Source organism: Staurois parvus, unplaced genomic scaffold (genome assembly GCF_062004578.1).
Source record: "Staurois parvus isolate SC_StPar_1 unplaced genomic scaffold, SC_StPar_1.0 ptg000365l, whole genome shotgun sequence".
NCBI classification, from domain to species: domain Eukaryota; kingdom Metazoa; phylum Chordata; class Amphibia; order Anura; family Ranidae; genus Staurois; species Staurois parvus.
Window position 1 is genome coordinate 275,128 of NW_028318161.1, and position 27,981 is coordinate 303,108.

General features: G+C 40.3%; 1 protein-coding gene across 1 annotated transcript in view; it reads left to right on the forward strand.

Moving 5' to 3' along the window:
- LAS1L (LAS1 like ribosome biogenesis factor) overlaps positions 1 to 27,981 on the forward strand; it is a 133,590-nt gene that overhangs the window by 66,646 nt on the left and 38,963 nt on the right. Inside the window, exon 7 of the mRNA XM_089685177.1 lies at positions 16,795 to 16,901. Coding sequence (XP_089541303.1) covers positions 16,795 to 16,901 — 107 coding nt within the window. The remainder of the gene's footprint in view (positions 1 to 16,794; positions 16,902 to 27,981) is intronic.

The window sequence follows — 27,981 nt, forward strand, 5'->3', positions numbered from 1 at the left end:
AATTGGGCTGTAGCCGGGTTGTTCACATTAATGGGGGATGTTAAAATCTCCAAGAATGATAGTGGGTATTTCAGAGGAGAGAAATTAGGGTAGCCAGGCGGAGAAATCATCAAGAAAGTGGGACACCGGTCCAGGAGGCCGATGGATCACTGCAATCCTCAGAGAAATTGGAGAAAACAGCCGAATGCAGTGAGTCTCGAAAGAAAAGTATAGAGAGGGAGCGTTAAGGAGGACTTGAAAGGTGCTCAGTGGTGATAGAAGCAAACCAACTCCACCTCTTTTCCGACAACTGGGTCCAGGTGAGTGGGTACAGAGAAGGCCTCCATAGGAAAGTGCTGCAGGAGAAGAAGAATCTGCTGCTTCAAGACAGGTTTCTGTAAATGGTAGTAGGTTAAGGGAGCGGGAGACAAAAAGGTCATGGACAAAGGTGAGCTTATTACAGACAGAGCGGGCATTCCAGAGTGCACATGAAAAAGGGAGGGTGGTTTTTAGGAGTACAGGGATTGATATTAAATTGAGCGGATTGTGGCTATTTTCAGAGGTAAGAGGGTACCTGGTGTAAGGGTGAGATAGTGGAGGTGAGGAGAAGGAGGGTGAGGAAAGTAAGATGGGAGCAGGATCTATATGAGTGCACATGCCTTCCTGTCCTGGTGTTTGGGTCAGCAGGTGAGTAAAGTATCAGCAGGAGGTGATGAGAGCAGTAGTATGGAGATGGTAGAAGTGAGGGTGAGATATATAAGCTTTGGGGTGGAGCAGAGGGGTAAAGAAAGGAGATTTTGGGAACACAGGATCGTAATATGAAAGGGAAGAGTAGAGCTGGCATATTATAAAGGTAGATGCAGTGGGAATCTGACTTGTAGGAGATGTTTCCCAGGATCTTTGCTTGCAGTCCATCCAGCGTGCAGTAGAGTTCTTGTTGTAAATACGGGGCAATCTTAGAAGAAAATCTGTTCGAGTCTGCAAAAGACGGGGTGGAGATTCACCTTCCAGCAGGACAATGACCCTAAACATACAGCCAGAGCTACAATGGAGGGCTTTAGGTCAAAGCATATTCATGTGTTAGAATGGCCCAGTCAAAGTCAAGACCTAAATCCAACTGAGAATCTGGCAAGACTTGACAATTGCTGTTTACAGACGCTCTCCATCCAATCTGACTGAGCTTGAGCTATTTCGCAAAGAAGAATGGGCAAACATTTAATTCTCTATACATGCAAAGCTGGTATAGACATACCCCAAAAGACTTGCAGCTGTAATTGCAGCAAAAGTTGGTTCTACAAAGTATTGACTCAGTGGGCTGAATATAAATGCATGCCACACTTTTCGGATATTTATTTGTAAAAACATTTTGAAAACCATTCATCATTATCCTTCCACTTCTCAATTATGTGTCACTTTGTGTTGGTCTATCACAAAAAAACCCAATAAAATAAATTTACGTTTTTGGTTCTAACATGACAAAATGTGGGAAATTTCAAGGGGTATAAATACTTTCTCAAGACACTGTAGGTGCTATAGCATTAACAAGGCTTAAAAGACATAATCTAATGGAGGGGGTCAGAGGAATAGTAGTTAACTAAATACATGCCAAGATGTCTACCCAGTATCTTTTGGATTGCTGGGCAGTCCCAGAAAGCGTGCATGAAATTTGTGCCATGCGAGCAATGCCAACAGGAGGAGGGTTGATCCCTATAGATTTTGGCCAGTTTAGCAGGGGCAGATAGATCATATGCAAAAAATGTATAGTAGACTATTTGATCTTCAGCCGATAACAATCTCATAAAGGGTGCTTCTCATACTTAATCTCAATTGTCATTTTGTAAGTCATAGACATCAATCACCCACATCTTTAGACATACGCGTAGTAATCTACCCATTTTCAGGAATAGGTATTTATAAACAGTGGACAACGGCTTAGTAAGGTTATAAACCCGCAGCATTATCTCAAGGTTGGTTGGAAGGTTCTTGTCAAAATGCAAATCGTGCCTTAAAAGTATGCCTAATTGTAGTTTTAACAAAAGAAGCGAGAGTTTGGGTGCTGATACAAAGATCTCAACTCAAGGACATCAAGGGCCCATTATTAACAACATCCTGAAGTTTCCAAATACCAAATCTGGACCATAAGATTGCATCTAGAGAATTGTAGAAATTTGGAAAATTGGTGGTAGAATCATTGATTTGTTCCAATTAACACGCAAACCTGAGAATAAGGAAAAGTTATCTAGGATAGATAAGGCAGCAGATGGGGAAGACTCAGAATCATCAAGAAACAACATACAGGGGGCGTTTTTTTTTTTTTAAAGACTGCCCACCCAGATGTCCCGACCCAACAAGGATACACTCAATGCCAAGGCAATGGGTTACATCATAAGGGCAAATTACCCTGGAGATGAAGCAGCCCTGTCTGGTACCTTTGTAAACCTAAAAATACATGGCGAGCATCCCACCTGTTCTGATAGCTGCCATTGTGGGGTAATTTAGCAGATTAATCTGTTGTAGGAACTCTGAACAAAACCACATTTGCCACATGACCATCCACATAAATAAGGACCAGGACTCCCTTGTTGGTCCCAGTAGTTCCTTTTGGGGCATAAACCTGTTTGATTGGAGGACACTAACAATTGGAGAACAGTGGCGAGTCTGGTAGCCAACTTTTTTTGTAAGGATCTTAACATTCATGTTAAGGAGAGCAATAGGCCTATAAGAGACACAGTACAAGGGGTCCTTATCAGCTTTGTCTAGCAATACTACATGGGCCTCATGCAAAATATGTGAGCAATTTCCAGTGTTACAAACACTCAGAACAGAGATGCAGCAAAGGGGGAATAATTATTTAGCATAATGCTTATGCCACTTGGCAGACAGCCCATCAGGACCAGGTAATTTACAATTTGGAACCTATTGCAACTGAACTCACCTGCTCATCCAAAAGACTCCTAGCGCCATCAGGCAGGGTGAATATAGGACGGCTGTGTAAAAGGGTATGAAGATGGCTTTCAGCAAATTGGGGTATAGTAGAATATAATTTAACCCGTCTGGAGAATTTCCTCTGCAGAGGTTAAGAATGTACCATTGGGAGTAAATGTAGGAGGATGACCGTGTGAGTTATGTTAACAGAACCAACAGCTTGTCAGTCTTATCACCTTTTTTTATCAGAATTAAATTTGAGTTGAATGTATCCTAAAGAAGAAATATTGAATTTTTGTATTCACGTCCTGTGAAAAAGCTGTCATTTGAGACAACTAGGCAAACTTAAAGGAGAACTAGGCCCAAAGCTATTTTGGCCCTACTTTTCCTATGGATAACAGGAGTGCACTTCATTTTGCACTCCTATAACCTATTTTCAGCCAACAGTAGGCTAAAGTCACTCAGCTGGTCCAATCTCTGAAAAGATCCCTACTTTAAAGTTGGGATCCACCAAGATCCCTGACTGGCAGCTGGCTAAGCATCTCAGCATGCCACTGAGAGCCTTAGCCAGCCGCTCTTGCCCTCTCAACAGCCTGACGCTCTATTGAGCACTGAAGGGGCAGAGCAGAGAGCTGGTGACTGACAGTCATCAGCTCTCTGCACACTGAAGACTGAGAACAGAGCAATCAGTGGTCTTTGATCGCTCAGTTCCTGGTCTTAGAGGCAGCGGGGGACAGATGCAGCATCGGACCAATGCTGCATCTATCCAGGTGAGTATAATGCTGACCAATGCTGCATCTATCCAGGTGAGTATAAATGTGTTTTTGTTTTTTTCCTGCAAAGTTCTGTTTTAACCACTTGCCCGCCTGAGGATTTATCCCTCCTTCCTAACCAGGCCATTTTTTGTGTTACGGCGCTGTTACTTTAACTGACAATTGCGCAGTCATGCAACTCTGCACCCAAATTAAATTTATGCCCCTTTTTTTTCACACAAATAGAGCTCTCTTTCAGTGTTCTTTGATCGCCTGTGCTTTTTTTTTTTCTTTAAAAACCCGACAATTTTGAGAACTCTTTTTATTTTACTTTTTGCTATTAAACATGTCCAGTAAAAAAAAATCTAATTTCATCATAAATTTAGGCCAAAATGTATTCTGCTACATGTCTGCTAAAAAAAAATCCCAATACATGAAAATTAATTGATTTACATGAAAGTTTTTTTAGCGTTTACAAATGGCGGTATAGATGCTGGATTTTTAAAAAATTTTTTATTTTTCCTAGTAATGGCGGTGATCAGCGACCTATAGTGGGACTGCTGCAGACACTGGGGGGAACTGACTAGGTGTCACTGATATCCCCAGTGACCCCACTACAGTGATCAGTGCTAAACACTGACACTGTGCTAATGGCACTAGGCAGGAAAGGGTTAACATGAGGGGCGATCAAAGGGTTAGCTGTGCTGGGAGTGTGTTACATAGGGGGCCATGTCAGTGTGCTGCAGTGTGCCCGAGCTGACGGGGAGAACTGTTAGTAAACAAAACAGTTCTCCCCCCTGTCGGCGGTCGTAGGAAATCACTGGCCGGGACCCCATGATTAACAGCCACGGACGCTAAATGCAAAAAAAATTATTTTTTAAAAAATTGAAGGGGGTGTATATATATGTGTGTGTATATGTATGTGTGTGTGTATGTATGTATGTGTATATGTGTGTGTGTGTGTGTGTATATATATATATATATATATATATATATATATATATATACATATACATATACACACACACACATGCTTTGGGGGTGCTTTTCTGCGAAGGGGACAGGACGACTGCACTGTATTAAGGAGAGGATGAATGGGGCCATTTATTGTGAGATTTTGAGCAACAACCTCCTTCCCTCAGTCAGAGCATTGAAGATGGGTCATGGCTGGGTCTTCCAACATGACAACGACCCGAAGCACACAGCCAGGTTAACCAAGGAGTGGCTCCGTAAGAAGCATATGAAGGTTCTGGAGTGGCCTAGCCAGTCTCCAGACCTAAATCCAATAGAACATCTTTGGAGGGAGCTGAAACTCCGTGTTGCTCAGCGACAGCCCAGAAACCTGACAGACCTAGAGGAGATCTGTGTGGAGAAGTGGGCCAAAATCCCTGTTGCAGTGTGTGCAAACCTGGTCAAGAACTACAGGAAACGTTTGACCTCTGTAATTGCAAACAAAGGCTTTTGTACCAAATATTAACACTGAATTTTCTCAGGTGTTCAAATACTTATGTTCAGCAGTGCAAGACAAATAAATTCTTTAAAAATCATACAATGTGATTTCCTGAATTTTTTTTTTAATTCTGTCTGAGTGGGAATGCACCTACAATGTGAATTTCAGACCCCTCCATGATTTCTAAGTGGGAGAACTTGCAAAATCGCAGGGTGTTCAAATACTTCTGTTCCTCACTGTATATATATATATGTGATATTGCGCACCCGTGCCGCCCTGTAGCAGTATTTCTGCTATAGGGTGGGCTGAAAGCTGTTAAAAGGTTAGTTCATGTTTATCAAAATATTGCCTTTGAAGGTAAGGGACATCTGCAGATAAAAGCAAACTGTGCTGCTTTGACCAAATAATGCCCTTGCTAATAGGTTTGATGGCAGTGTCAGGAATGGACTCAGCACTGGTGGTGGGACTCGCCTGCCGTGTGGGCTGCAGTACCAGGGCTGACCAGCGGGTGCTCTCAGCAGCCAGAAGCTCACTTCTGCAATCAGCCAAACCTGGGGCTGATTGCAGAAGGTGTATTTAAGGGATGGCCAGACCTGCAGTCCCACCACCAGTGCTGAGTCCATTCCTGACAGGCAGAGATACACAGCTTGTTTTTATCTACAGGTGCCCTTTACGTGCATTGTTGAACTAACCCATTAAACTAACCTGCCAATATAACTGTTTCCAAGTTGTGCCTTAAATGATGACCGTTTGAGTACATGTGTGCTTATGTCAGCTCTCAACCAAACTGACAAGTCATCAAATGACTGGTGTCATAGCTGATTATGTGCAGCACCATGACAACTGTGAATCAAAGGGTAAGATGAAATTCATAAACGATGTCTGTCACTCTTTAGAATTTTGGCATTCTTCTGCTCAACAAATGTCTGTGCAGGCAGCAGATTTTAGGGACTGCCTGAAAGAAGTAAAGCAGACTGGGTAATATGTCCGTTTTGTATGCAGCTCGACCAAACCAAGAATGACACAATTTTGCCCGGGCCTGATGAGGCAGTCTTGTAGAAGAGAGAAAACGTTCAGGCTATAAAGGTCTTATAGAAGAAATCTGTACTCCTAAGTATTATTTATTTCTCTTGCGTTCATTGACGTACACAGCTTCTCTTCATCCTTGATTATAGGGTTTATAGTGCAACCTACAGGAGTAGGACCTTAGAACACAGCACTACCTATGGGCAGTCCTAGCTGATATAAACTCCCTCTCTGCTATAGGCAAGCTTAGTGTCTGCCTAGTGTTTCAGGAGTGAGGACCTAGTACAGATGCCAGCTTGTCCTGTTGGGAAGTAGTTCTAGGGCCAAGGTAGACATGATGTCGTTGGATGCTGGAGGAGGTCTACCAATATATGTCCTGGAGCTTCACACGGTTAGACGATCTCTGGAGCATTGGACTAAGATTCTTTGTGGGTTCCTAATGAGATTTTGATTGGACAATACCACATCAGTGGCCTATGTCAACTATCAGAGTGACAAAAGGACTGCGGCAGCAGTGCTGGTGGCTTCCAGAATCTTTTCGTGGGCAGGTTACCTGAGTTGTCAGGAGCACAGTCTCCACATCCTGAAGTGTTTCAACAGCTCTGTCTACAGAGGGGCATGCTGGACATGGATCTCCTTTAGTCTTGTTTTCAGTGGAAAGAGCCACGGTTTTTGGCAAGATCATGGGGTTGTCTGGCAGATACTATGGAGCATTTATCGTCTCATTTTTACATCTCCCCCTTTGAACTTCTCTCTCATTTGCTGCGCAGGATAGAAGGGATTTCGGTCCTTCTGGTGGTCCTCATCTGGCTTTGTCAACCCTGGTACGCCGACTTGGTGCGGCTGTTAGTGGATGCTTCTCATTGGTTGCTAAGGGAAGATCTTTTGTCTCAAGGCCCAATCTTCCACCCTTCTTTACAGTTGCTGGCTTTGGTTGTTTGGCTATTGAAAACCAGGTTCTACCTCCCAGAAGAATTTTCATCAAACTTGGCAGGCTTCTGTATTTGCTTGGCCTTCTCCAGTGCGGCGTTAAGTATAAGTTTGCCTTTGGTACCATTAGGGGTAACATCTGCCTTTGCGGTCCTGTTTCAACATCCCGTGGCCATGCACTCCTTGATTTATACTTTTCTCTGAGGAGTTTGTTTTTTCAGTTGCCACCGTGAGACGAGAAAATGTTTGTTTTTTGTTTTTTTTGCTATTCATCGTAATCCCTTTCTATGAGTTAATTGACGGACATAGCACCCACCCCTCCTTTTGGTCTTTTTTTTTTTTCTTGTACGGTTTTGTGACTAACTAGCTTCCCTTTAGCAGAGAGAGGAGTTATACCAGCTAGGACTGCCCATAAGTGGGTCTGTGCCCTTTTCCTGCTTAGTGTCCTTCTCCTGTAGGTGACGATATAAACCCTTTGGTCAACAATGAAGAGAAACTGTGAGCAAAGAGGGGGAGGAGCCTGAGCATGGCGGTGAGGGAGAGTGCGATGTGAGCACTCTCCGACAGCCACCCTTCCTACCTTCCCTGGTGCCCACGTGAGCTGCAGAGGATGTCGGTTTACTCACAGGAAGAGCTACCCATGAGAGGGGTGGTCCCGGAGGAGGAACAGAGGCCCGGTCGGGTGAAGAGGTGGCAAGGCAAGGACATTAGAAATGAGGACAGAACAAAAAAAGCTGCTTTATAAGATGGAGGATCAAGAAAACAGGGATAGGAGATGTAATCTAAGGATAAGAGGAGTACCGGAGATTTCACAAGGAGAAGTTCTAAGGGAAACAATATGTAAAATGTTAAACACTGTAATGGACAGACCTGTTTCAGAGACTCTTAATTTGGATGGTGTTTATAGAATAGGAAAGTTTCAACAAGAAAGGGGAAAAGAAAAGTTGAGAGATATAATTGTACAATTCTATAATTATGGGAACAAAGATGAGATATGGAAAAAGATCAAAGGAAGAACAAGTATTAAGTATGGAGAAAAAAAATCCAGTTTTTTGCAGATTTAGCAGTGGGAACACTGTTGAGAAGGAGATCTTTGAAACCATTATTAGATCAGATGAAAAAACATAATGTGCAATATAGATGTGGCTTCCCGGCGTGTTTAATCAGATGAAAAAATGGAATTACAGCAATATTGAAATTCCCTGAAGATATGAGAGTTTTTTTGTGAAAAACTTGAACTGCAGAGAATGGAGATACCTGGATGGGAAGAAAAAGAGGGAGAGACATGGGCTATGGAAAAAGAAGACTGGCAGCTAATCAGAAGGAAAAATAGAGAGTGGTGAAGTGTGTGGGGAGAGGGAGAAGGGTATAGAGGGGGGAGTTTTTTTTTTTTTTTTTTTCCCCTCCATCTTTCTAGCTCCCCACTACAAGAGTATGTGGATATTATTGAAGTAGATAACACTGGGTCACTGGGGGGGGTGAGCCGTATATCGGTGGAGCTTCACCTCATGGCTTGAATCAAAGGTAGGAGTAGGCCTACAAATGATTCATAGGAAAATTATAAGCCTAATGGGGGGGTGGGGGGGGTGGATTGGGGCGAAGAGGGTGGGGGGGAGGGGTATAGGGAAAAGGTAGTTAGGTTTTCACTCTGCGATAGGATGGGAGACACACTAGTAAAGAGAGAAGGGGAGAAGAAGAGTAGAGGAGACAAAAGAAGAATGGAAGAGATAGTTTGTAACTTATAATGTAAATGGGTAAATTGCCCTGAAAGAGATTCAGGCTATTTAAAGAGTTACAGCACAGATTATCCTCAGTGGTTTTCCTACAGGAGACACATCTGGAGATAGAGACAAAAGTAAAATTAAATTCTAGATCTTCTCCAGTGTGGTACTATGCAGATTCCCCAGTTAGAAGAGCAAAGGGGGTGGCAATAGGGTTCGCAAAGAATATAAGGTTTGAGTTGGAGGATAGAGTGACGGATCCTGAAGGGAGATTCCAGTTGTTTTGAAAGGGTAAATTACAAGAAATAGAATGTACAGTAGCAAACATTTATTGCCCAAATAAGAAACCGGAAGTAGTTTTGAAAAATGTCCTTAAGAAATTGATGGATTTCAAAAAAGGTGGTATGATTGTAGCAGGAGATTTTAATTTTTGTATGGATTTGCAGATGGATGCAACTTCTCCTGTGCAGAGGGAGGAGAGTAGGTCTCTGAGAGCATTGAAGAGGATGATATATGAATGTCAATTGGTGGGCATATGGAGAATTAAGCATATGAAGGACAGAGACTATACTTTTTTTTCACATGCACACGAGAGGTATTCGAGACTGGATTGAATATTGCTGGAACATTGACTTGGAGTCCTTGGTCAAAGTAAAAATTGAAGTAATGTCAATATCAGATCATGCTCCGGTTACAATGAAACTGATATGGGGAAAGGAGTTGAAAGGAGGAATAGCATGGAGGTTGAATGAGACACTCCTCTTGGATCAGGAGACCGATCAGAAAATAAAGGATGAAATAGAGCGATTTTTTTTTTTTTTTTTTTTTTTTTTTTTTTTTTTTTTGAGGAAAACGATACAGGAGATGTGTCAATGGCAACTGTATGGGAGGCTCACAAGGCTTATATCAGAGGAATCCTTATTGCAATAGGGGCAAAAAAGAGAAAGGAGAGAAAAAAAATCAATGGGCTTCTCAAGGAACTCTCTGAGCTTGAACAAATGCATAAGAGTAGAATAACAAAAGATTTAAGGCAGAGGGTAACAAATAAGAAAGAAGAACTAAATAATTTGATGGAGGAAGAAAAGAGGAGAGTCTTTAATAAAGTGATAAGTGAGAGGTATAGATGAGGATATAGGCCTGGAAAGTACTGTAATGAGGGCTCAGGAAAAAAAAGGTTAGGAGAGACAATAAGAGATCCCAAGGGAGAATTGGTACATTCAACTAAAGATATTGCTAGGGTGTTTAAACAATATTACGGTAAGCTATATAATATTAATCCCCAGAATTCTCTAAATAACTATGGAATAGGGAAAATCGAAACAGACGGACATATTTAAAAACTGCAGGATTAACGAACTTAAGTGAAGGGCAAAGTAATTCCCTAGAATCAGAAATAACCCAGGAAGAAATACATGTAGCATTAAAAAGTACCATGGTTGGGAAAAGTCCAGGGCCAGATGGATACACTATAAGGTATTATAAAAAATATAAAGAACTATTAGTACCGAAATTGAAGGTATATATGAATGTACTTGGGGGAGAGATGGAAATGAAGTGAGAATCCCTACAGGCACATGTGGTTCTTATTCATAAAGAAGGAAAGGATGTCACTCAATGCTCAAGCTATAGACTGATTTCTTTACTGAACACAGACACTAAATTGTATGCAAAGGTACTAGCAAATAGGTTGAAAGATTCAATTCCTGAATGGATACATATGATCAGGTGGGATTTGTTCCATGGAGAGAGGGTAGACACAGTGGGTTGAGATCATTGCTCCTTATACAGAAAAGTAGGAAAGAGAAAACCCCAGTGGTGGTGCTTTCGATCGATGCCGAGAAGGCATTTGATAGAGTAGATTGGGGATATATGATGGACACTTTGGAAGTACTGGGGTTGGGAGTGAGAATGAGAGAGTGGATAAGGAAGTTGAATAGTGTGCCCTCCGCAGCAATCATGGTTAACGCAGATTTATCAGAGTATTTTGGGATGTTAAATGGAACAAGACAGGGATGCCCTCTGTCTCCATTATTGTACGTTTTGTCACTGGAGTCTTTGCTGTCTACAATAAGGAATAACATAGACATAAGGGGAATATGGATAGGGGACACAGAGCATAAGGTGGCAGCTTATGTGGATGATCTGCTGTTTTATGTGGGGAACCCCAGGATAACAATGCCAAATTTAATGAGGACACTGAAAGAATATGGGGAGTTGTCAAATCTAAAAATTAACCCAACAAAAACTGAGGTTTTAAATATAAATATCCCAAATAGAGAGAAAATTAAGATACAAGAGGAATTTCCCTTCGTTTGGAGAGAAAAAGAATTAAAATCTTTGGGAATAAAATTAGCTGCCTCTAATAGAAACTTATATAAGTTAAGTTATATTCCATTGTTAAATGAGATTAAGGAGGAACTAAGGAAATTAGAAGGAGGAAACCCATCATGGATGGGTTGTTTAAACCTGATAAAAATGGTAATTGTCCCTAAAATCTTATATAAATTTAAAATGATACCAATTAAGCTCCCAGAAATCTATTTTAAAACAGTCAAAAAAATAACATATATATGGAGGAATAAAAAACCTAGAATAGGGTATGAAATACTATGTAGAAACAAAGAGAAGGGTGGGCTGGAAGTCCCAGATATTAAGAGATATTATAATTCAGTAATAATGGCCAGAATTTTTGATTGGACGCATAATCCAAAAGGCAAAAGTTGGGTTGAAATTGAAAATGTACTTAGTAAAGTTAATTTAAGTAGGATCATATGGGTGCCCACACAATATCGAGGATTAGAAGATAGCACAAGTTTATATACTTTAAATGTTTTAAGAGTTTGGGATGTGTTGCACAGAAAGAAGGGATGGGAATTTAATTCACTGTTAATGCCACTAGGGGATAGTGAGTTTTTCCCGCCGGGTAAAAAGGGTATCACAGGAATGTGGATTAAGAAGGAGGATGCACAGTTAAGAGATGTAATGGTGGGTGAGGAAATGGGTTCTTTTAAGGAGTTGGAAAAGAAAAAGGGAGAAGTTTTCACAAGAATGGATGAGTGGCGGTACAATCAATTAAAAACGCTTTGTAGGGAAGCTCCCAAAACCCTTGAGAATGAGAAAGGATTGGAACCCTTTTGAACGATTATTGGAAAAACGGGGAGATGGGAAACACGGAATTGCTAAAATATATAGGATTCTCACTGAAATAGACACGGATGTTAGGCCACCTTATATAGGAAAATGGGAAAGGGACATGGGTGTAATAGATGAGGAAAAACAGAAGAAAATGTATAGATTGATTCATGAAAATATAAATATGCGGGGAAGTAGAAATGAACTATAAATGTTTGGGAAGATGGTATATTACACCAAGTGTGGCACATAGGTTAAATGAAGAGAATCCACCAATGTGTTGGCGGGGATGTGGAGTTAGAGGCACTATGTATCATATATGGTGGGAGTGTTCAAAAATATAGGAATTTTGGGAGAAAATAGTGAACCTGATCTGGAAAATTACTGAAGTTGACATTATATTAGATCCAGAGACTTGCCTATTTCATGGTACAGAGATGTCAGTTAACAAATATATAGAATCTGGTATATAGTATTATCTGAATGCAGCAAAGGGTTTGATACCCAAGTTTTGGAGGAGAAGTGAGGTGCCGGAGGTAGAGGATTGGGTCGACCGAGTGAATCAGATATGAAAGATGGAAAAACTATGTCATATGTATGAAGATAGGATGGAGAGATATTATAGGAGATAGAATAGATGGGAAGAATTTAAAAACCTTAAAAATCTAAATTAAACGTGGAATGTATGGGGGCATAACGTTAAATGTAGAACAATACCGATCTCTTTATTTTAGAGAAAGTGGGGTCCCAGGAAGATAAACCGCTGAGTGGAATGGGGGGGGGGAATGTGTGGAGGGGGGGGATAGGGGGAATGGGGAGGGGAGAGTTTAGGGAGGGCAGGAAATATAAGTATAATTTAAAGCAAAGTGATAATGGTACTAGAAGTGTGTCAATGTCATTTTCTTTTTAAAGTATGAGAAATGTATAATTTATTCGATGGAAAATTATTAAATAATAAAGAAAAAAAAAAAACAATGAAGAGAAACTGTGTCAGTCAGTGAACTCCGAGAAAGGGATTTTATGGTAACAAAAAAAAAAAAAATCTTGTCTTTTTTAAGATAGTCAAATGGTGGAATGTTTTTTCGGCATCAATGGATAGTAAACACAAGGGGTGATTCCACTTTGACACATAATGTATCAATGTTGGCATTTTGATGGTGTTGTCTCAGGCTTCTCTGTGGAGCACAAAGCTTACCTGTGATTGATGTATTTACGAGGTGATATACAGTCAGGTCCAAAAATATTGGGACATTGACACAATTCTAATATTTTGGCTCTGTACACCACCACAATGGATTTGAAATGAAATGAACAAGATGTGCTTTAACTGCAGATTGTCAGCTTTAATTTGAGGGTATTTACATCCAAATCAGGTGAACGGTGTAGGAATTACAACAGTTTGCATATGTGCCTCCCACTTGTTAAGGGACCAAAAGTAATGGGACAGAATAATCATAAATCAAACTTTCACTTTTTAATACTTGGTTGCAAATCCTTTGCAGTCAATTACAGCCTGAAGTCTGGAATGCATAGACATCACCAGACGCTGGGTTTCATCCCTGGTGATGCTCTGCCAGGCCTCTACTGCAACTGTCTTCAGTTCCTGATTGTTCTTGGGGCATTTTCCCTTCAGTTTTGTCTTCAGCAAGTGAAATGCATGCTCAATCGGATTCAGGTCAGGTGATTGACTTGGCCATTGCATAACATTCCACTTTTTTTTCCCTTAAACTCTTTGGTTGCCTTTGTAGTATGCTTTGGGTCATTGTCCATCTGCACTGTGAAGCGGCGTCCAATGAGTTCTGAAGCATTTGGCTGAATATGAGCAGATAATTTTGCCCGAAACACTTCAGAATTCATCCTGCTGCTTTTGTGAGCAGTCACATCATCAAATACAATAGAACCAGTTCCATTGGCAGCCATACATGCCCACGCCATGATACCACCACCACCACCACCACCATGCTTCACTGATGAGGTGGTATGCTTAGGATCATGAGCAGTTCCTTTCCTTCTCCATACTCTTCTCTTCCCATCACTCTGGTACAATTTGATCTTGGTCTCATCTGTCCATAGGATGTTGTTCCAGAACTGTGAAGGCTTTTTTAGATGTCGTTTGGCAAACTCTAATCTGGCCTTCCTGTTTTTGAGGCTCACCAATGGTTTACATCTTGTGGTGAACACTCTGTATTAACTCTGGTGAAGTCTTTTCTTGATTGTTGACTTTGACACACATACACCTACCTTCTGGAGAGTGTTCTTGATCTGGCCAACTGTTGTGAAGGGTGTTTTCTTCACCAGGGAAAGAATTCTTCGGTCATCCACCACAGTTGTTTTCCGTGGTCTTCCGGGTCTTTTGGTGTTGCTGAGCTCACCGGTGCATTCCTTCTTTTTAAGAATGTTCCAAACAGTTGTTTTTTGCCACGCCTAAGGTTTTTGCCATCTCTCTGATGGGTTTGTTTTGTTTTTTCAGCCTAATGATGGCTTGCTTCACTGATAGTGACAGCTCTTTGGATCTCATCTTGAGAGTTGACAGCAACAGGTTCCAAATGCAAATGGTACACTTGAAATGAACTCTGGACCTTTTATCTGCTCATTGTAATTGGGATAATGAGGGAATAGCACACCTGGCCATGGAACAGCTGTGAAGCCAATTGTCCCATTACTTTTGGTCCCTTAACAAGTGGGAGGCACATATGCAAACTGTTGTAATTCCTACACCGTTCACCTGATTTGGATGTAAATACCCTCAAATTAAAACTGACAGTCTGCAGTTAAAGCACACCTTGTTTGTTTTATTTCAAATCCATTGTGGTGGTGTATAGAGCCAAAAATGTTAGAATTGTGTCGATGTCCCAATATTTATGGACCTGACTGTATGTCTATAGTCTATTAAAGATCCATCTGGAAATATTTTCACTTCTACCTTAAAAGGTATAAGGCGTTAATTTGCACACTGAGTTGGGTCCTTACCAATTTTGGGAATCAGTATGTGGGCTTCTCGTGATTTGTCTTGGAAACATTTTTTTGTGTGGATACTGCCTTAAACACAGGTTCTAGGATAGGACAAAAGAGAAAGTAAGGGGTATGATACAAGAAGTGCCGTCATCCCTAAAAGACACAGTGGAAATGTCCTTTTTTGAAGGGATTTTAAAAGCACAAATTTATCAAATAGTAGGCTAACAATTCAACAATATAAATAAAAGATGAGTGGATGGTAATGGAGAGCAAAAGGCTATGTATGGCTACTAAGGGGTCTCAAACTTCTGACCAAGAAGTGATCCTGCACTGTTGGCCTAGTTAAATAACATCAGTATTTGATTAGCAGAACAGATTTTGACTGTGTCCACAAAGAAAGTAGTAAGGGCCAGTGGACAAAAAAGGAGAGGAAGAGAGCGGTACAAGTCGTGAACAAAGGTAGAGGTAGAACCCACACAAAAAAAGACAACAAATATTGGGTAGAACTTATATTCTCTCCCAACCTGGGGAGGAGGGCCTTGGCTGTGGAATTTTAGAAGCAGGATAGGCAGGACCTAATGGGCATTGAGAGAGACTATTTTCCCACTAGGTCTTCTTCCCCTGAGTTAGACAGGCAGGCAGTGGGCAGTTCATAGCCAACTTGTATGCTACAGAATCCACCCACTGCCTGCTGTCTATAGCAAGGAGTGGGCAGACTTACCCATCGGGCTCCACCCACTGTCAGCGTCACTGGATGCTACGAGCTTGCATCCTTAAAGGATTAGTTCACTTTTTGTAACATGTTACATTCAGGGTGTAACATGTTATGATTGGACTGGTCCCCGCACCCCCCCAATCCCTGTTGTGATCCAGTGGGGGATCTTTTCCTACCCGTTAGCTGTCATAATTAAAAAAAAAAAACAACTCATTCACAGTATTCTGTGAATGGGAAAACTACAAGTTTCGACAGCCTTTGCGGTGTCAGCTTGTAATTTTCATTGACCAATAGGTATAATAGTTGGAAGGGATAGGCCAGCTCTTAACACTAAGATTTGCCAAAAATTTATTTCCTCTCCCCAATACATTAAGTTTTGTTTTTAAATGTAATATTTTCTTACTAGTAAGTTTTGGATATTGATATCACTTTAAGAGTAAAACAAAAACTGAGCAAGAACTTTTTTTATGAATGTTTTCAACAGTTATTTCATGAAAAAATTAATTTGATTAGGTTTAGTGATTTAGTTTGAGCACCAGGTTTTACAGTTCAGCTATGTGTGTATTTAGAAATTAGACAAGGCTATCCACAATATCGCCACCAGCTATATCACCAACCTCATCTGCAGATATCGCCCAAACCATCCTCCTGCTCTCCAGTTCCCTTCTTACCTCCTCCCACGCTTTCCTCCAGGACTTCTCCAGAGCCTCTCCAATCTTCTGGAACTCCCTATCCCAGTATGTCCGGTTACCTCCTACCCTGTCTGACATTAGACGATCCTTGAAAACTCATTTATTCAGGGAAGCCTACCCTGTCTCCACCTAAGAACTGTACTTGAGTCACCTCTGTGAGATCATCCCCTGCAGCTATTACCACCTCCCCCTCCCTTCAGATTGTAAGCTTCATGAGCAGGGCCCTCCAATTCCTTCTGTATCGAACTGTATTGTAATTTTACTGTACAATATGAAATAATATTGTAAGCGCTGTGTAAACTGTTGACGCTATATAAATCCTGTATAATAATGACATTTATATTATGACAGATCTCGTATTCAGAGTTGCCTCTCCTAATACATGTCTGAGGCTCTGGGCGTGTAGTTGCTTATCTGTAGTGTTTAGATTTGACATATTTCAATGTGAGTGAGTAGCCATGTTTACATGAAATAATTTTGTTTTTGATCAGTAATTTTAAATCTTTTTCTTCATTAGATTTTTCAAGAACTCCAGAGTGATCATAAATCAAAGAAGTCTTGGCACGCCACTTCTAACTTGGAATGGATCATAGCACAAGTCAAAGAGTTGGTTCAACAAAGCAGGTACATTCATTAGGTTTTGTCTTCTTATGTTGTGATTGCAGAAATCATTTAGTTAATTGTTTTTATACCCAAATTACATTGCAAAGAAATAATATTGCTCTTTTTTTATGATTGATGAAGGAGAATTTCAGCTTCTACCATGTGGAAATACAATAGTATTTTTATTTATATACTATTAAATTAGTGAAGCTGTAAGGCTTTGTAGCATGAAATGGCTACACTAGAAAACACCTTTGTTAAAACCCAAGAGCAAAAATGTAATATATTGCAGTTTACCAGCCCTTAGTTATGGCCACTGCATTGGTTTTCTTTTCAGGCCAGTTATATTTTCTTCAAGTACAGAAAAAAAGGCTGTTAATTGTGGTAGAAATCCAGTATTCTTGCAGCTTCCTGTGTGCACAGTTGAAATGTTATCAGATTTCTCAGCTATCCTCTGAAGTACCCAACCCCAACTGTTTGTTAAACTAGGCCAGTTTCTCTTAAAGTTCCCTACACTTCTAAACCAATATATAACGAATCTAATCAAAATGCAAGTTTTACAAAATGTTGTATACCCTTTTGAAAGCCAGGGGAATACAGCATTTTGCAGACCTTGCCTATTGATTGGGAAACTGCCCTCCAGTGAAGATTTTTTTCTTTCTTTTTAAAGTGTTGCTAAACCCAGGACCCTGCATTCACTATATCTGGTAGTACACAGAACATGGAAGTACAATTATTTTAGTAAATATAACCTGCTAAATACCTTTTCTAATCAGCAGTTAGAGTAGTCTTGTGGCTTCTATCTGTGTCCATCCCCCCACTAGCTAAAGCCTGTAGGAGGAGTTTTGCACTAGGAGGATGGAAATCCCCTGACCTCTGTCTGGACAGTGCTGATTGGTCCTGTGCTGATCACATGCTTTCTCCCAAGAAAAAAAAAAAAACCTCTCTAGCAAAATACACCAAACTGAGCATGCGCATGCCTACAGTTCAGTCTGGAGATAAGTGGTGGTCGCTTGAAAAAGGGGAGGAACAGAGAAGAAAGGATCAAACAGCCTTTTTACACAATGCAGAGGATTAACCCCTTAGGTTTCACAGTGAACAAGCATGCTTTACTGCATATACAGACTGATTTTACTGTTGTGGGTTTAGCACCACTTTAAGCAAAAGCTATTATGTTAATTATACAGTACAGGACTTGTAGTCATAGACCATAGATTGGAAGTGGTTACCTTCAGTTAACTAGACACCAGCAAAAGCTTTGATGGGAACTCCTCTCAGTGCACCCCACCCATTCTGTGACACTCCAGTGTTTTTGCTAGTGTCATAGAAACCTCTGGAGAAGTTTCTACACCAATCCTTATTTTTCTTTACTACTTTTTTTTAACATGGCAGGTCCAGGAATGATGCGGATGTAGCAGAGGATCCTGCAGAGGATATTTCAACTCATGCATGTTTTGAGACACAAGCTAAAGTTTCACACCACATACGGTCTGTGAACTCACTTGAGCACAAAACAGCTGAATCTAGAAAGACAATTCATTTGTACACTGATGTTAATCTGCTTTACATGGGGTTTGGCCAAATCCTGAGAGATTATTTCTTCCTCCAAAATTCTCTCTCAAGAAAAGGAATTTATGAAAAATGGTCTTTCCTGGTAGTGGATCCTGCCATTTCTGTTCTCAGCAAACATCCTACTGTTCCTGTTGAAGATGGCTTCTCTTTTAAGGATTCTGCTGATAGATGCGTAGAAACCCTTTTTAAGGCAAACTTGCCTCTCCCTGTTCCTGCCTTACAACCGGCCATTGCAGCTATGTCAAACAGCCATTAACTGGACCGTGACAACTGATTAGAAATCACAAATCCAATCTTTTGAGGGTTCTTTTCCACTGGAACAATTACAGCTTATGTCCTCAGTACTGCTGTTTCATGTTGAAACCCTAGAGAATATACTTTGTCAACTATCTAAGATGACACTACTCTCAGAACATATGCACAGAAATTTGTGGTTAAAGGCATGGTCAATATACAGAAAATAGTGCAGCGCTGTAATATTAATGTGTGAAAGATGATGAGTCAAACAATATAATATAAGTACAAGGTGAAGTGCAAACAATGGTATGTTACCACAGGTAAGTGGTTAAAGGATAAGTCAATAAGAGTAAATTCAAAATTTAGACTAGTAAATCCTATCGGATCTTAATTCGAGGAGTACAGTTTTTTATAATCGGTGGTATGATGAAAAGATAAGAGATAAGTGAATTGCGCACTCACCAGAAGTGCGCTATTAAAACGCATTTGAGATCATAATCGTCTCATCAGGTCAGCCAGGACAATCACTTCCAGGTATGGTCAGGTTCCCGCGCCTGTACCTTTAAGGACCCCTCCAATGGTATCTTGGTCTCAGGACACTTCTAAACTGGCTTCAGTGAATGGTGAGACTCGCAGAAAGCCCAAGAATAATGCCACATAGCGTGATACTGCATTCAATAGGGTAATTTATTTCAACAAAGGTGCAAAACATACAAGGAAAGAATAAACCAAAAACTGACCATGTGTGTAAAGATGGCCGCCAGCGGCGGCAGGACGTCAGGATGCTGTAGCCTCTAACCCAGTGGTTCTCAACCTTCCTAATGCCGCGACCCTTTAATACAGTTCCTCATGTTGTGGTGACCCCCAACCATAAAATTATTTTCGTTGCTAACTGTAATTTTGCTATTATGAATCGTAATGTAAATATCTGATATGCAGGATGTATTTTCATTGTTACAAATTGAACATAATTAAAGCATAGTGATTAATCAGAAAAACAATATGTAATTATATATTGGGAAATATTTTTATCACCCCCATAAAAATACATCTGCCCCCAATAATGATGATTACCCCACCCCCCTCTATAATGACCTATCACCCCCATAAAAATACATCTGCCCCCAATAATGATTACCCCACCCCCTCTATAATGACCTATCACCCCCATAAAAATGCATCTGCCCCCAATGATGATGATTACCCACTCCCCTCTATAATGACCTATCATCCCCATAAAAATAAATCTGTCCCCCAATAAGGATTACTCCACTCCCCTCTATAATGACCTAACACCTCAATAAAAATAAATCTGCCCCCAATAATGATGATTACCCCCCCAAATATTCTGCCCCTCATCCCTATAAAAATGCCCCCCCAAATCATAGTTTGTCTGCCCTTCTCCCCTCTATAATAATTTATCACCCCCATAAATTACATACAGTCAGGTCCGTAAATATTGGGACATCGACACAATTCTAACATTTGTGGCTCTATACACCACCACAATAGATTTGAAAGGAAACGAACAAGATGTGCTTTAACTGCAGACTGTCAGCTTTAATTTGAGGGTATTTACATCCAAATCAGGTGAACGGTGTAGTAATTACAACAGTTTGCATATGTGCCTCCCACTTGTTAAGGGACCAAAAGTAATGGGACAATTGGCTTCTCAGCTGTTCCATGGCCAGGTGTGTGTTATTCCTTTATTATCCCAATTACAATGAACAGATAAAAGGTCCAGAGTTCATTTCAAGTGTGCTATTTGCATTTGGAATCTGTTGCTGTCAACTCTCAAGATGAGATCCAAAGAGCTGTCACTATCAGTGAAGCAAGCCATCATTAGGCTGAAAAAACAAAACAAACCCATCAGAGGGATAGCAAAAACATTAGGCGTGGCCAAAACAACTGTTTGGAACATTCTTAAAAAGAAGGAACGCACCGGTGAGCTCAGCAACACCGAAAGACCCGGAAGACCACGGAAAACAACTGTGGTGGATGACCAAAGAATTCTTTCCCTAGTGAAGAAAACACCCTTCACAACAGTTGGCCAGATCAAGAACACTCTAGAGGAGGTAGGTGTATGTGTGTCAAAGTCAACAAGCAAGAGAAGACTTCACCAGAGTGAATACAGAGGGTTCACCACAAGATGTAAACCATTGGTGAGCCTCAAAAACAGGAAGGCCAGATTAGAGTTTGCCAAACGACATCTAAAAAAGCCTTCACAGTTCTGGAACAACATCCTATGGACAGATGAGACCAAGATCAACTTGTACCAGAGTGATGGGAAGAGAAGAGTATGGAGAAGGAAAGGAACTGCTCATGATCCTAAGCATACTACCTCATCAGTGAAGCATGGTGGTGGTAGTGTCATGGCGTGGGCATGTATGGCTGCCAATGGAACTGGTTCTCTTGTACTTCACTGCAGACAAAAGCAGCAGGATGAATTCTGAAGTGTTTCGGGCAATATTATCCGCTCATATTCAGCCAAATGCTTCAGAACTCATTGGACGCCGCTTCACAGTGCAGATGGACAATGACCCAAAGCATACTGCAAAAGCAACCAAAGAGTTTTTTAAGGGAAAGAAGTGGAATGTTGTGCATTGGCCAAGTCAATCACCTGACCTGAATCCGATTGACATGCATTTCACTTGCTGAAGACAAAACTGAAGGGAAAATGCCCCAAGAACAATCAGGAACTGAAGACAGTTGCAGTAGAGGCCTGGCAGAGCATCACCAGGGATGAAACCCAGCGTCTGGTGTTGTCTATGCGTTCCAGACTTCAGGCTGTAATTGACTGCAAAGGATTTGCAACCAAGTATTAAAAAGTGAAAGTTTGATTTATGATTATTCTGTCCCATTACTTTTGGTCCCTTAACAAGTGGGAGGCACATATGCAAACTGTTGTAATTCTTACACCGTTCACCTGACTTGGATGTAAATACACTCAAATTAAAGCTGACAGTCTACAGTTAGAGCACATCTTGTTCGTTTCATTTCAAATCCATTGTGGTGGTGTATAGAGCCAAAAATGTTAGAATTGTGTCGATGTCCCAATATTTATGGACCTGACTGTATCTGCCCCCCATAATAATTTATCTGGGGCGGGGCACAATGAGAGCCGCTCCCACTGTACGATGGGGTAGGCACTAACCTGGATCTGCCCCGACCTTGTTGGGTGATCCGGGCATGACATCTGCCACGTTCAGGCAGTTCATGGGGACGGTTAGTCGGGTCATTCAGGGCGGGAAACTTCAGAATGCTCGGAGCGGCGGGAGATCTCCGCACAAATCCTCCGCTTCAAACAGTTGCGCGCGTTCCGGCACAAAACCCGACCAATCAGGGATGGCCGGTCTACCAATCAGCGAAGGCAGAGGGAGTTAAATCCCCCTATCCATGAAAGTGAGCAAAGTAGGGTCTCTGTTATGACAAGTCCTGTAGTGTAAGGACAGGGAATGTTCTTTGAACCCTTTTTTGATGTTGTTAACATGCTCCCTTAATCTGTCTCTAAGTCTTCTCGTAGTGCGACGAATGTATAGCAACTCACAGGGTCATTGCAATAAGTAGACTACGTGTTTGCTATTACACGTAATAAAGTCATCAATCTTATATGTGTTTCCTTTTGTAGTGGAATTGAAACAGTCTACTCTTTTGGTATATTTACTACATCTGCAGATAACGCACTTACGACAAGGGAAAAAACCTTTCATTTCTAAAAAGAATGTGGTGTTTGTAGGGGGATTAATTATATTTGGGGCTATTCGGTTTTTTAAGGGCATGGCTTTTCTAAAACTAGTCTCTGGTTTTTCAGGTAAAATGCAGTTTTAAAATAGGGTCTGATTTTAAAATTTTCCAATTAGTGTTGATGATCTTGGTGATGGCTCTATATTGAATGGAAAAATTGTTGACGAACTGGCAACACACTGTTTTTGTTTCACAGTATCATTAACAATCTCTTCCCTGTTGGTGTTACCAATTTCATCCAGTGTTTGATTTGAAAAAAAGGAAGATTTGAAAAAGACAGGGATTTTTAATTTGAGTAATGTAGAGTTTACACAAGAGTTAGACTTGTTAAATAAAGGACTTAACTTTGCCCCTAGGATGGCTTTTAATAAATTCCAGACCTACATAGATGTTAGAAAATTTATTAGACGACAATCACTTAAGAAATATTTTTTTAGCAATCCCATTGTACGTAATGCAGAAGAAAACGGAAATATTAATTCGAACCTCCGTAACGCTTCTCTATTTAATCCACCTTCACAGTCAAATGCTTACATCAATGCCTTTAGAGATATGGTTTTTAAAGATCTCGAGGTGATAAAAATGAAATCTGTTAAACACCATGATCCATCCCAAAAGGCTATTGATTCCCTAGCAGAGAGGAAGGATCTTGTTGTCTGTTCAGCGGATAAGGGGGGAGGGGTAGTAGTCCTGAGAAAAACGGACTATATGAAAGAGGTTTATAACATCCTGAATGATGAAAACACATACCTTCCTTTACAAAGAAAACCTATGGGCCAATTCAAGAAACAACTGAAAGTAATCATCCAAAAGGCCTATGATGATAAAATTATCACCAAAAAAGAGAAACTCTTTCTTTGCCCTACAGCCCCAAAACTTCCGATAATGTATATATTACCTAAAATACATAAAGATCCCTTAAACTCTCCCGGGAGACCTATTATAAGCGGCATTGGATCGCTCTGCTCAAGAGCGGGTGAATACATTGATCACTTTTTACAACCGCTAGTAACTAGAATTCCCGCTTACTTGAGAGATACAAAACAAGTGCTCCAAGAAATTAAACAAGTGACCTTGAATCCAGATACATTTTTAGTTACAGCGGATGTAACCTCATTGTATACCAACATTAACCACTCTGACAGTATGGAGGCTGTGAAGTTTTATTTAGATGATTTTAATGGGATGCCCAGTTTACAAAGATTTTATACTAATTTTATTGGATTTCACAATGACTAAGAACTATTTCTGGTTTGACCAGAAGTTTTATTTGCAGACAAATGGCGTTGCCATGGGGGCCAAATTTGCCCCCAGCCTGGCCAATCTTTTTATGGCCAGGTGGGAGGAGGACATCATCTATGCGAGAGAGTGGCCTGAACTCTTTCTATAAAAGATACATAGATGATGTCCTCCTAATATGGAATGGTGACTAACAAACTCTATTAAATTTTTTAAGCACTTTGAACAATAACTCTTAATGGCCCTATCTTTTAACCATTTCAATACCATGCAATTTTACCCCCTTCCTGCCCAGGCCATTTTTCACGTTTCAGCGCTCTCACACTTTGAATGACAATTGCGCGGTCATACAACATTGTACCCAAACTAAAATTTTATCATTTTCTTCACACAACTAGAGCTTTCTTTTGGTGGTATTTAATCACCGCTTGGGTTTTTATTTTTTGCTAAATTAACAAAAAAAAGACCAAAAATTTTGAAAAAAAAACACGTTTTTCTTTGTTTCTGTTATAAAAGTTTACAAATAAATAATTGTTCTTCATAAATTTAGGCCGAGATGTATTCTGCTACATGTCTTTGGTGAAAATAACCCAAATTTGGATGTATTATTTAGTTTGTAGGAAAGTTCTAGAGTTCACAAACTATGGTATATATCTGAATATTGATCAGTCCTGAAGTACTGACAGCCAATCTAATTTCTTGAGGTCCAAGAATGTCAGAATGGTACAGATATCCCCCAAATGACCCCTTTTTGCACAGTAGACAGTCCGACGTACTTCATAAGAGGCATGGCGAGTTTTTTGAAGTTGTATTTTTTTGTCATAATTTTTCGGAAAATTAAAAAATTAAAAAAAAATTATTTTTTTTTACATACTGTCACCAGTGCAGTACAGCGTCCTCATATAACTGGCATGGCAGTGAACAGGGACACTGACTGGTGACTGGTGACAGTATGAAAAAAAATAAATATATTTTTTTATTTTTTTTTATTTTTTATTACATTTTTTTTATTTTTCTTTAAGATTTTTTTTTCATATTTTACTATGACCAAAGTAGTACAATGTTACCATAGTAACATTGTACTACTTTGGGGAAGTGATCAGTATTTTTTTTTTTTTTACACAATTTGCTTATAGCAAAGAATTACTTTGCTATAAGCAAGCATTTACCTGAATGAAATCGATTCATTCAGGTTTTTGTTTTTTTTTTTGTTGTTTTTTTTGTGCTTAGCTGTGATTTGGTCACAGCTAATAAAATGACATGTGCATGTGATTACCTGTGACCATTCACAGCTAGGCACTAGTATACAATGGATGGCATGAATGAAGCCATCCATTGTATACAACTGTCATGTGACCTGCTGTGATTGGTCACAGCAGGTCACATGGTACCAGCAACGGGGGCCGGTACTCAGATCTGTCATCGACCGTGTCCGAGGTGCATTAGCGCAAACTGCCGAAGCACTTTTGAAGCCGCCAAACGGCCATTGGCTGGGCGGCTAATGGTTAACAATAATAAACTTACCTACAACTACAATAATCACAGTATTAATTTCCTGGATCTAACTTTACTTAATCATGACGGTAGAAAAGTGACTATCTTTTTTTTAAACAAACTGATCGTAACAGTTACATACTGCTGGATATTTGCCATCACCCAGTCTCGTTACAAAATATTCCCAAAGGACAATTTACACAAATTAGGAGAAATTGTACCAATATTGATACTTACTATGCCCAAGCTTCCATTTTATAAGGGATAAGTTCATTGAAAAAGGATATAATGAACTGATGTTAAATCAAATACTGGATGAAATTGGTAACACCAACAGGGAAGAGATTGTTAATGATACTGTGAAACAAAAACGACAAAAAAGTTGCCAGTTCGTCACCAATTTTTCCATTCAATATAGAGCCATCACCAAGATCATCAACGCTAATTGGAAAATTTTAAAATCAGACCCTATTTTAAAACTGCATTTTACCTGAAAAACCAGAGATTAGTTTTAGAAAAGCCATGCCCTTAAGAAACCGAATAGCCCCGAATATAATTAATCCCCCTACAAACACCACATTCTTTTCAGAAATGAAAGTTTTTTTCCCTTGTCGTAAGTGCGTTATCTGCAGATGTAGTAAATATACCGAAAGAGTAGACTGTTTCAATTCCACTACAAAAGGAAACACATATAAGATTGATGACTTTATTACGTGTAATAGCAAACACGTAGTCTACTTATTGCAATGACCCTGTAAGTTTCTATATGTTGGTTGCACTACGAGAAGACTTAGAGACAGATTAAGGGAGCATGTTAACAACATCAAAAAAGGGTTCAAAGAACATTCCCTGTTCTTACACTACAGGACTTGTCATAACAGAGACCCTACTTTGCTCACTTTCATTGGCATTGGGATTCTAAAAAACATATTGGAGGGGAATAAATAAACGTGCTGTTTCGCAACTTGAATCCAAATGGATTTTTGAACTTGACTCTTTACATCCTAAGGGGCTGAATGTGGATTATGATATAGGGTTAGAGGCTACAGCATCCTGCCGTCGTTGGTGGCCATCTTTACACACATGGTCAGTTTTTGGTTTATTCTTTCCTTGTATGTTGTGCACCTTTGTTGAAATAAATTACCCTATTGAATGCAGTATCACGCTATGTGGCATTATTCTTGGGCTTTCTGCGAGTCTCACCATTCGCAGAAGCCAGTTTAGAAGTGTCCTGAGACCAAGATACCATTGGAGGGGTCCTTAAAGGCACAGGCGCGGGAACCTGACCATACCTGGAAGTGATTGTCCTGGCTGACCTGATGAGATGATTATGATCTCAAATGCATTTTTAATTGCGCATTTCTGGTGAGTGCGCAATTCACTTATCTATTATCTTTTCATCATACCACCGATTATAAAGAACTGTTCTCCTCGAATTAAGATCCGATAGGACTTACTAGTCTACATTTTGAATTTACTCTTATTGACTTATCCTTTAACCACTTACCTGTGGTAACATACCATTGTTTGCACCTCACCTTGTACTTATATTATAATATTGTTTGACTCATCATCTTTCACACATTCATATTAAAGTGCTAAACTATTTTCTGTATATTATCCAATTTTTAAGGGTTTTTATAGTACCTTTAGGTCTCCTAGCTGCTGTCATTCTACAATAGCGCTCACATACTCCTATTTTAAAGGCATGGTCAGCTGCACATGCTTGCAAAACGGCATCTTTTATGCATGCCTTTTGATGGTGAATTATCTTTGGAGAATCCCTTGATAAAGTTTTCTTTGTAATCAAGGAAGTTAAGTCAAGTGTGTCCACCCTTTCATCGCCTTGGACCCCACAACACCTACCCAGAAGTCCTCTTCACAATAATGGGAAACTGTAGCCAGGTACAGGGATACCCTGGCACTTGTGGTGGATACTCTGGTTGTTTTTTGGTTCCACATTCAGATGGTGATGCATTCCTTCCAGTGAAGATTCATTTTGACTACTCCGAAATGTAGTGGAAGAACAGGTCAAGTGGTCCTCATCCCCCAGATTGGCCCAGGAGAACTTGATACACAGATTTACACACAGACTCCTGTTGGATGAGCATTGGCCTCTTCCAAACAGACCACACCTCCAGTCCAAATGTCATCTGTTCCATCCTGCTTCCCAGCTACTTGCTTTAATAGCAAGGCTGTTGAAACCCAGGTCCTAAAAGATAGGGGCATTTCTGACTGTCATTTCCACCTTTCTCAAGACCAGAAAAACACAAGGCTTTTTTATGCCGGATGTGAAACCAGCCATCTCAAGCCATGGGAATATTCTATCCCTCGCATCCCTAGCCTTCCTCCATTGTGGCCTGGGACCAGCATGTGGCTCTTAATACTCTAAAGGGCCTGATTTATGCCTTTATCCATTCTATTCTGGAAACCTTTTGGCATAAAGTTCTCTTGTCAAGACCTTCGTGCACGGAGTTTCTCATGGTAATCCCCCATTTTGCCCTCCTGTGTCTCCCTGGTTCTGAGTCTAGTACTTTTGGTTCTTCAAAGACCTCCTGTTGAACCAATTTGGGATGTCTCATTGGGGTATCTCACCAGTAAGTTTGTCTTTTTGGTGGCCATTGTCTGAATTGATGACTATTTCTTGTAAAGGACTTTTTCTTCTCGGTTATATAGAGGTAGTTCTGAGACCCAGAATCCTCCTTTCTTCCCAGAGAGTTCTTTTCCTTTCAGCTCAATATTATACTCCCTTCCCTATATCTTGCAGCAAAGCCCCCAAAGAGATTTCACTCCACAGCTTGGATGTGGTCAAAGT